Below are 10,114 nucleotides of genomic sequence, written 5' to 3'. Positions count from 1 at the left end.
GTTGAAGAAGGGAAGGGGGAAGAACGACGACAGCCCCAAAAAGAAGCCAATGACTGAACTCTTTGGTGCTCAAAGTCCAAATTGAGACATTGGTCTTACGCGCGCACAAAAAGTTTGTCCTGCTTTTCCAAATTTCCTAGAAAAGGGCAAAAATAGAACATGTACGAGATAATAAAGTTCAACGCCTATTAATACTGACGAAACATAGTTTTAAAGAAAGAGAAAAGAGACAGAGAAAGATGCCAAGCTCAACAACTTCAATGATTCACTGAACACCTACTATCAAACAATTAAGTTGAAAAATCCCAAACAAAGCATGCAGACCTGATAGCTTCTGGATCATCTTTCATCCCCTGCAAACTCTCGGAGTTTACACTCTTCTTGTAGGCATCATCAGTTTTAGAATTGTCAACGACTTCTTGTGGTCGTGAGGCAGAAATATTTGTAGATGCAGGGTAGTCTTCTTCAACTATTTCTTCAATGACAATTCCTATGAAATGAGTTAGAAATGTAATGTCAAATTCAATTTCTACGTAATTTTTCATCCCACCACTGTCAAGCTACAGAATATATCCGACCAAAGAATATGCTGAATGAGCAAAAAGGACATACCTTTTGAAACATTCTTCCCATCTTGTTCCAATATTTTCTTGGCATCCCTGTGGCAACAATTAGTTCCAAAGAATATATCAGACTAATGAAGAACAGGTAATAAATTCTTGGTTGAATGTCTCACATACAGAAGCACTCTGAGAAAACGCATGCTTGACCCAAAAATAAATAAATAAATGAATAAAAACTGGAAAGGTGAGCAATTTCTTTATCTAAGCCGTATAAAGACTGGTAGGCAAATTCAAGGAGACAAGTCGCATGAAATAGTGAGGACGAGAACTCACGATAAAACATCTGCAATAGTTTCATCATCAGGAGAAATTTCATGTGCCTTGCTCAAATCAGAAACAGCATCCTAACAAAATGAAATCCAATGAAAAAAATCAGCAGACAGTAGAATTTGAATGAGTACAATATCAGAAAAACAGTTAGGTAGCCTATCGTCCCAAACTCACTTGAAATTGACATAATTCTTTATATGCTTGACCTCTCCGGTAAAGTGCTTTCACATTTCTTGAATCATATGCCAAAACCTAAAGTAAGAGAAATTTTTGGCATCAATGGGTACAAGAATTAAGCATTTGAATAAATATCACCTTTGAAATAATAATCATATGCAAGAAAAGAAAATCCCTAGAATAATGGAGTGTGAAAATTGTCCACTGAATAAAAACAATTCCGGCACCTCATACATGGGAGGTTGTCAAATCATAATCCATGAAACAATTGAATTCCTAAAAGCGCATGGCCAGAGTGCATCATTTGGTATATTTTTTTTTTTAGCAAAAATGTCATGTAAAAGATATTTAGAGGCATGAATTCCATCTCCCCATCAATAGGGTTGCTGCCCAGATCTAAAACCTGTCGATAAACATGAATCGGCGTGTGTTAATTGAAATAAGGGATTTCCTTCAACCAAGTAATGCACAATTTCATTTTTTTTTTTTTTTCCTACAATGCTTGGAAATCTTCCACTTCATAGAGCTTCATGCTTCAAGATTTCACACCAATTTGAACAGTCCAATTGGAATCAAGATTGTACATTTTATTTGGTGAAACACATGTTCTTCATCACATAGCTCGTCTAGGCACTTAAAGTTCATCTCAACTCTGATTATATATGCAAAAACTAGTAAGCATACAAGGAATTGCACCATGTTGATAGCATACAAAAAGAAATGCCAAGACTACATCACATCAATATGGTAAACTGGAATTCCAATATTAAAAAGGGGGAAAAAAGTCTGCGTTACCTCAGAACCCTCCCTTATGCAGTCATGATACTGTTTTGTCTTCAAGTAACATGACATCAAATTGAGTGAGCAAGCCAACAGAAGTGTTCTTCCTTTGGAAGATGAAATCCTCTTGAGGTTATTCTTAGCCTAAGAATATCGAAGCAAAGATAGAGAGTTTTATGAATTGGGTTGAGCTGCCCGTTATACTCAAAGAGATTGTAATGGCTGGAGAGAGAGAGAGAGAGTACAATCTAAGGAGTATAGTATACTCACGAGCATATATTTTTCCAAGGCATCATTGAACCTTCCCTGATTGTGAAGCTTGTTCCCCTACTTGATGAATTACAAACCAGAACATTCACAATAGAATCAAATACATCGTTGAAGAGAAAAAATCAACAGAACATAACATAGAAGTAGAATAATAAATGTTCCCCCGTTTTATTTCGAAGTATATAACATAATGAAGTAACTAAAGTTTTTTTTTTCCTCCCACCATAACAACAGCCTCTTCGAGGAATGGCGTCTCAGCCAAGGTTATATGATCAGAATCTAAGACACAATATAACCTAGAAATGGAGAAAACAAGTTTTTACATAGACTACAATATCCGGAGGAAACTTTTCCGTTGTCACCATAGAGCAGTGTTTGAATCAAACCGTATAGATATTACCTGCGTCTTCAGCATTTCAGCAGCATTAAATTCATGGTTGACCTGTGCATCAGCACAGGTACGCATAGTTGCAATCTCTTCAGGCGATGTGTTAGCCATCTTCTCACCAATTTTAGCCATATCCTCTGGACGGGTGTGCTTCAACTGCTCTGCAGCATATCTCAAGTCATCAGGACGCATGTTCTTCATGCTATCTGAGGCCATCTTGACTAACTCTGGATTTGCCATCACCTGAAAGTTTAGAGAACTCAGCAACTTCAGTTACATAGTGACACGAGGACTTGAGTAGATGCACACCACAAGGCCAAATACACGAGGTATTTGTTGCAAACAATTAACACTAAAGTAGTAGAGCGCGCAAATGATTTGTTCAATCCTGGGAGAGTTCATAAAATTGCAAACTAAATTAAGTCAGACTCGCTAAATAATCCTCATACGACCGATCCCATGATGCTTACGTAGCAACTAGAAGTTTTCTGGATCAGTTTTCTTTTAAGATCCAAAGGAAACAATCAACAGAGCCCTTTCGTAAAAAAGAATTAAGTGCAGACAATAGAACGGAGTAAAGTTGAATGATCTTCATATCCATAGATTAGAAAATTCAAAACTTCCTTAATAGGATGGGGATCGTCATATCAAAATCATGAATTAAAATCTGCCGCCGACTGAAAATGAAATTGAGGGCAATGATATTCAATTAAAAAAAAAAAAAAAAAAAAGGCCAGTGAGGTCCCAAGCTTTACATCGAGATCTTGAATTGTGAACGAAAAATAAAATGAAAAGCGAGGGAATCAAATTATAATTCCATACCTGTTGTTGGAGTTTGGCGAAGTCAGCTGGGGACATGCGACTCATCTGTTCCTGAGCCAGTCTCATCAGCTCCGGATCCATCATTCCCGTTCGATACAAAATCTTCCTATGTGGCACTCGATTCAGTAAACAAGTTACTTATCACTTCTTCTTCAGGTAGAACGGGAGAGAAGGTTCGGATTACAGGCGATATTATAGTGAACAAAAGTGGAGAAGGAGGATCTGGGGGTTCGTACAATTCACTAGAAGACAAAAGAGAAGCCCTAAAGTCAGAAATGGAAGCCGCCACCAAAGCTGTGAATCGTAATCGGAAAGGAGATGGAAAGTAACGACGGAATAGTCTGAAAGATTACCTCAATAAGCTTTTGTCCAGTCTTGCTGTTGATCGGTTGGAATTACGGAAGGAGATGAAGAAACGAAAAAGAACGAGGAACACCAAATATCTGTCAATTCAGGGTCCCAATTGACCCGCCTTTTTTCACTTCTTTCTATGTATACATCAACGCATCCTATTTTTTTTCACTTCTTTCATGTTTTTTTTTTTTTTTGTTAGTTCTATTATAGAAATACTCGTTTCACTTGGTATTTTTAATTTTTGATTTTTTCAAATACATCAAGATTTGAGAAAGAAAAAAAAAAGACTAATATATATGATTGTTTTCCTTAAAATTCCACCCACCCATTCTTATCTTCAATTTCATTCTTTGAACTCACTCTATCCCAAGCTTTTAATTTTATATTGGCATATTTAATTAACTATGCAAGATTACGGAAAGAGAAAGCGCAAGCGGAAGGAGAAGGAAGCCAAGTAAAACTCTTTACTGCTAAAAAAAAAATAAAAGTAAAGACATAATGAAATGCCTGGATGAGAAGTTAGGCATACACAGCCCCCACAACTTCAGTTACAACCACTACTAACCCTCGTTCTTCTGACTAAACAAAACCCAGAATAGGAAAAAAAAAACAAAAAAAAAACAAAACAAACAGCCCAAAAATAATAATAACAATAATAATAATAATATTTCAGGTCCCCAACAACTATACTTTGTGTACATTCATTCATTCAACTACTAGAAGAAAAAAAAAATCATGTTTATAGACGACTATAGATTACAAACTCAACTGATGCTGAGGGAGTGGGAGGGCCTTTCTGTGCGTGGTCAAGGTCAATCAAAGGTGGGATTAGGATAGGAAGAAAGAGGAACCCTCTCCTCGGCCTGTAAAATTAACAAGATCAGGGGGGATTGAAGAAAAAAGGTCCTTCCCTTCCTTCCCCCACCCATTCCATTGCAAGAGAATCAAAATGGAATCCTGCTGCCAACTCTATGCTACCGAGTGCTCGCCAATCTAACAACAAAATGTGTGGTAGATTTTCCAACTCATCTAAATGCTCTATGAAAGACACAACAACCCAGTCATGCCATGTCTTCTCTTCTCTTCTCTTCTCTTGTCTTTCACTAATTGTAGATTTTGACTGGCTTCTCAAATGTATGACGATTCTGCATCAATTTTTCAAAAGGAACGGAACACCAATTATCACCAACATGTTCGTACCAATATTTCATTCAGTTAAAAAAGCACACCAAATGTTAGCAAAATGAAACATATTTCACCTGATTGGCTGTGTACGCTCGCTTGGGTGCATTGTCAGTGTGTTCCAGTCCAAGATATTGCTCCCACGCACCATAAACATCTCTTCTCTAAAGCACATCCACACAAATATATTAAGAATGCTATCTCAAAGCTGTGAACTACCGGAAGAAAAAAAAATCTTCACAACGAACCTGAAAACGATTTGACACGATGTCTGTGTCTTGGAGGTACTCTGGACGACCTAGTGAAAGAAATGCAAATTTCCACTGACAAAACATAAACAGCAAAACACAGTTAGATTAATCAGAGGCGCTCCAGATTTTCTGTCTGCCTGTCTTAGTAATAGTAATACAATTTTTTTTTTCTTTTGGCCACTCCCTAACTTGTATTTGGGAACATCTTAATAAATAAGACTCATCCACGATGATAATGAATGCAGAAGTAAAAACTACCAAAGTACAGAACACAGAACGAAGAAAAAACTAACAAAATACCTTGGCAAATTCCTCATCTGGAACCTCTAACTTCTTCTGTATTCTCAATTTAATATCGGCCAGAGTCTCTCCCTCATTTATGACTAAGAAAAAGGGCTCGCCGAAGTTCTGAATTTGCTATAGATAACAAAGGAAATTACATAATCATTAAAAGAGGTTATCATATCCAGCAACCATCCTTACTTCCTCTAGATACAAAATATCCAAACAGCCAAATGACTATTATTTGGACAAGGATTCTGCTTCATACTTACCATCTGATTCTGAGCAGTGTCTTTAGTGAAATGGTACACATGGATTAGGCGATCATTTGGACCAAGGTTTTTTTCTTCTTCTGGAATCTGTAGAAAAGAAGAGGACAAATCAGGTTAGACAAAAAGCCACAAAGTAACCAGTCCTAAGAGAGTTCACATTTTAAAAAATCTAAGAAATTTCCTTGCATCAGAAATGCACCTCTTCTGCCCGCAAAGTCCAATATTGATCATTAATGTTCTCAATCTTTTCATTAGGAGGAAACACCTGAATCAGATGACAGAATTAAACTATGAATGGGATATAAGCTGTTCCTCTGCAATGTCCAATAAAGTAACAGAGTCCTAACTTTAACACTAGATTTTTCCTTTTTTTTTTTTTTTTTTTAAGAAAATGATTTTTGTGTAAGCTTATTTAGCAGAATCAAAATGAAGAACAACATTAGTGATATAAAGTAATAGCCATGCAAAGACCTCTCACGGTCACACCTTGTAGATCTTATGATAGAAAACTTCAAGCAATCTGAGCTCTGCATCTGGATGAGATAATTCAACCTATTTATGAAGGAAAATTGAGGGTACAAAGATAAGTAACGAAAAAATGGCATAAAAGAGATGCAATTGTAAAACCCCTACCCCAATAAAAGATAAAATTGCATTTACACTCTATCAAGATGACACATCTACCGGCCCACAACAGATTTGGAGTAAAAGAAGTTAAGAAATACCTTTGTTTTAAGATCATTAATCACATCTGCTACAGTGCTCTGTTTTGGCAATCTTATTGTATGAATAACAACCTGATAACATGGGATATAATTGTGAGGAAAAAGCTCATCGACAGTGAGCATACGTATGCAGGCCCAAATGCACGCATATAAGCACACACACAGATGCAAGAAATACATAAGAAAATGCTTATATTGTAACATATCCTAGACTTACAATTCAATCACTATATAGTACATACTCACTTCATCTTTAGTTGCATGATGAAATGCTACTTTAAGAGTTTTCAGACCTTGTAACTCTGGAAGAGGGATGTCCAATACTTCATAGTATAATATATCTGACGTCTGTACATAAGCAATCAGGTAAAATCCATTAGATTATGAACTATTAATAGTGTGCTTATTTCTCAGGGATGGGGAATTATTACCTGATTATAATGGACCAGCATATCAGATAAATGCTCCACACCACGATACTTGATTGGCTGAGGTTTAGGTTGCTGAGAGTAACAATTATGTGAAGTTAATCTAATTTTTGATGGATCATCTACACCAAGTTGTTGGGCTAGTCTTTCGACCACATCATCATATGTATAAAGTTTTGACCTAAAAAAACAAGACAATACATCAAAGAGCAAGAAATTTACAATCACAGCATGTCATGAAGCATTTCGTAATAAATTAATTCAAGTGGTGAGCACTCTAATTGCTGTCATGATAATAAATATATCTGTACCACTTACATCTCCAGACAAAAATCATCTTCCTTCGGCTTCTCTAGGGATCGAAAATGAACAACCTAGAACAATTATGCACAACCAATCAGTGCCTGCACAATAATGTACAACCAAACAAGTTTGTTCTTGTTTCTTTTCTCAAACACACAAATCACAATAAAACACACCAATCAGCACCTGGAAAAGGTCTTCCAGACAATCCTATGCATGTCAAATAACGAATAAAGACAGGAAAGGTTGTGATTTCTGGACGCACATTTGTTCTAAAAAATACAAGCATGGCACTCAAAACTCTAAATTTCAGATTAATCTCAAGAGTAAGGAACACAACTCAAAGAACCAAAACAACAACCAAAGGTGCTTGGCTTGCATCAACAAAAACTTATCATCCTGCATTAGGGTACAACAAGAGGAGTTTTATAGCTTTTTCTCTACGCTGCAATCATTTTTAGGCAAGAACAGAACTACATTATGCTAAAAAGATTCCTCAAGTCTGAAATGGATTTCAATTTGAAAGTTCACACCTTGGGAGGTTTAGGTATTGGTAATGACATGCAAAAAACACAGCCCTATTAGCTAAATGGATCTGGCGATTCTATCATGAAGCCACTGCCCTATTGTTAACAAGTACAAGCTCCACCCTTTTGAGTGGATCCGTGATGGATTTAAAAGGCACGTCCAGAAATTTGTGGAAAGCGATTGTGGCAGTTTTTCCTTTGCTTTCTCAATCTATACACAATGTCGTTGAGGATGGACGGGATACCCTATTTTTGGGAGGACAAGTGGCTGGGGATAGACCATTTTGCTCCTCATACCCTCGTTTATATCGCTTATCTCCTCATACTCTTGTTTATATCACTTATCTTCCTTTGCTCTTATGTCGATCTTTGGTTCCTCATTAGATTTTATGTTTCTCTTTAGGTCTCTATTTCTAGGTTCTTTTGTAACTATTCGTTCGTCCTTATTTTCCTTGACAAGAGTGCCCCCTTTTTTTTCTAGTTTGGCTCCTCTTTGTTTTCCTTTTTTGTATGCCCATGTGTCCTTTCTTACTTTTTTTTCTCAATGAGTCAAATTCCTTGACAAGAGTGCCCCTTTTTTGTATGCCCGTGTAACTATTTGATAAGTTAGCGAAGAATGAACCACTGTCTAAACTTTTAATCTTCAGCATTCATAAAAGGATAAAACACTAAAGGTAAGGAGCCTTGAAGATTTTATTTTAAAAAACAAGAAACAAATAAGCAAAACTTTTCATTGAAATAATGAAAAGAGACCATGCTCAAGAGATACAAACTTTCCATTGAATTTCCTCAAAGGATTGCAAGAAGCAACTTACTTCAGCTTCTTTATGGACCAATCATATCATCTCAAACTCATATCTTATGGATTTATGTCATCAAATCCATTTTATCATAATTATCCTTCGACCAAATCTAATGGCCTTCTTATACTCAAATTCCTCTTTCACAAATTTTAATGATTGTTTTTGTTCCTTCTAAAAAAGTTATTTTAACATCCTAATGAGATATTCTAGATGTAAATTAACTGTCAATATATAATAATTCCTATAAATTCCCAAGAGCGAGCATTGGAATATATGACCCAACTGAAATTCCACCAAACATGTTGATGTCTTACTTGACGGTTATGCACATACTCCAAAAATGATGGAACGTCAGGATAACGATACTGTTCTACATTTTCAACTGGAGTGGATTTTTGAAAGCAAACAATATCTCCATCTTCCAGCTGCATCAGAAAAATAACTTTTAGACTAACTGCCGAAAATACTTAATATCAGCACACACATGCCCTTACAAAAACAGCATTACCTGACTTGCTCGAAATGTGAATTTCTTGTCAATAGGTTCACACATAATGTTCGGCTCAAACTTGATTTCCTAAAATAGAACATGTCTTAGGAATATCTATTATAATCATTGACCAAAGCCACAAAAATCCAATGGTCATAATTTAAAGCAGGAATCTATGTTACAAAAATCTCAAAACCAGGAAATTCAAATTTCAACGGAAGTCTTTCTTACAATGCCAACAACCTCCACTAACATAGATAGTTTAAGAAGAGAGACAAAATTGCAAATTCTACCCTTTAATCTTAGTGACCACAACATCAAATGTTGANCCCCCCCCCCAAAAAAAAGCTAATATGAACCGACATCTCAATCATACAATATGAACTTTTTATTTATTTTGAAGTGGCTACAAATTTTAGATAGATGATAGTCTAGAGCTATGGTGTTTCATCAATGTATTTTAAGATTTTTTATTTACTTTAAGGTTACATTTACATAGTGACTAATTATGGTCATAAAGTACGAAGTTTACAACTCTTGAAATGCCTCATGGAAAGTCAAAGATTCATTTTGAGGCTATATAAAGCCATGTATGTCTCTGTAAAGTAGACTTAAAAAATGTACTAAAAAGAGCATTTGTCCTTTCTTTTAGTCAAGGATTAAGTTTCTTTGCAATTCTATGGAGTTTAGGTAGTATGCTTAGAATCATTTGAAGCTTGACTTGATCGATCTTGCTTGTGGAGTGATTCGAATCTCAAACAAGTGTTCCTGGAGATATTCAATCAACAAAGTAATCTAAATCTTATTTTCCCTAGGATATATTTAGATCTAAACGTCTAATTCTTCTTGGATCAAATTTCCAAGAGTTACAATCATTTGGAATGAAATCAAATTGATTTGGGGGTTTTAGTATGTGTGAACTAGGGTTTTGCATATCCAAAGAATTTATGAGGGTTCTTAGATTCAACGAGCTAGAGTTACCATATCAAAAACACTTACTAGGAATAAAGATCATGGTAAATATGTTCATGAAGAAGAGAGAGAAAAAATCCTATCCCAAATCTTTTGTAATTAGGATTCTTTTTCTTTACATCAACATCGATCTGAGGAACTTATTGCAACCTCCCTGGTTGTTACGTTGACCCTATGTCCCCCCCCCCCCCCCCC

General features: G+C 35.9%; 2 protein-coding genes across 3 annotated transcripts in view; both read right to left on the bottom strand.

Moving 5' to 3' along the window:
- LOC111448905 (outer envelope protein 61-like) overlaps nucleotides 1–3,820 on the bottom strand; it is a 6,953-nt gene extending 3,133 nt beyond the window's left edge. Inside the window, exons 1-9 of the mRNA XM_023088687.1 lie at nucleotides 3,684–3,820; nucleotides 3,331–3,572; nucleotides 2,521–2,751; nucleotides 2,121–2,177; nucleotides 1,866–1,994; nucleotides 1,068–1,145; nucleotides 897–967; nucleotides 613–659; nucleotides 325–490 (exon numbers count right to left, since the gene is read on the bottom strand). Of these exons, the coding sequence (XP_022944455.1) occupies nucleotides 325–490; nucleotides 613–659; nucleotides 897–967; nucleotides 1,068–1,145; nucleotides 1,866–1,994; nucleotides 2,121–2,177; nucleotides 2,521–2,751; nucleotides 3,331–3,414 (863 nt within the window). The 5' untranslated portion in view covers nucleotides 3,415–3,572; nucleotides 3,684–3,820. The remainder of the gene's footprint in view (nucleotides 1–324; nucleotides 491–612; nucleotides 660–896; nucleotides 968–1,067; nucleotides 1,146–1,865; nucleotides 1,995–2,120; nucleotides 2,178–2,520; nucleotides 2,752–3,330; nucleotides 3,573–3,683) is intronic.
- Nucleotides 3,821–4,315: 495 nt separating this feature from the next.
- Nucleotides 4,316–10,114, bottom strand: part of LOC111448457 (ubiquitin carboxyl-terminal hydrolase 12-like) — a 17,015-nt gene continuing 11,216 nt past the window's right edge. The window contains exons 20-32 of one of the 2 annotated variants that reach the window (XM_023088079.1): nucleotides 8,966–9,034; nucleotides 8,772–8,882; nucleotides 7,143–7,198; nucleotides 6,828–7,005; nucleotides 6,643–6,744; nucleotides 6,397–6,468; nucleotides 6,158–6,223; nucleotides 5,871–5,936; nucleotides 5,672–5,758; nucleotides 5,418–5,534; nucleotides 5,115–5,189; nucleotides 4,944–5,030; nucleotides 4,316–4,829 (exon numbers count right to left, since the gene is read on the bottom strand). In XM_023088079.1, the coding sequence (XP_022943847.1) occupies nucleotides 4,788–4,829; nucleotides 4,944–5,030; nucleotides 5,115–5,189; nucleotides 5,418–5,534; nucleotides 5,672–5,758; nucleotides 5,871–5,936; nucleotides 6,158–6,223; nucleotides 6,397–6,468; nucleotides 6,643–6,744; nucleotides 6,828–7,005; nucleotides 7,143–7,198; nucleotides 8,772–8,882; nucleotides 8,966–9,034 (1,128 nt within the window). In that variant the 3' untranslated portion in view covers nucleotides 4,316–4,787. Of the gene's footprint in view, nucleotides 4,830–4,943; nucleotides 5,031–5,114; nucleotides 5,190–5,417; nucleotides 5,535–5,671; nucleotides 5,759–5,870; nucleotides 5,937–6,142; nucleotides 6,224–6,396; nucleotides 6,469–6,642; nucleotides 6,745–6,827; nucleotides 7,006–7,142; nucleotides 7,199–8,771; nucleotides 8,883–8,965; nucleotides 9,035–10,114 lie in introns of those variants that run through there. The other variant, XM_023088080.1, reaches the window with a different exon arrangement.

The sequence above is a fragment of the Cucurbita moschata genome, unplaced genomic scaffold, assembly GCF_002738365.1.
Source record: "Cucurbita moschata cultivar Rifu unplaced genomic scaffold, Cmos_1.0 Cmo_Scf00010, whole genome shotgun sequence".
Classification (NCBI taxonomy): domain Eukaryota; kingdom Viridiplantae; phylum Streptophyta; class Magnoliopsida; order Cucurbitales; family Cucurbitaceae; genus Cucurbita; species Cucurbita moschata.
Note: the sequence above shows the minus strand (reverse complement) of the source record. Positions and strands in the feature narration are given on the sequence as shown.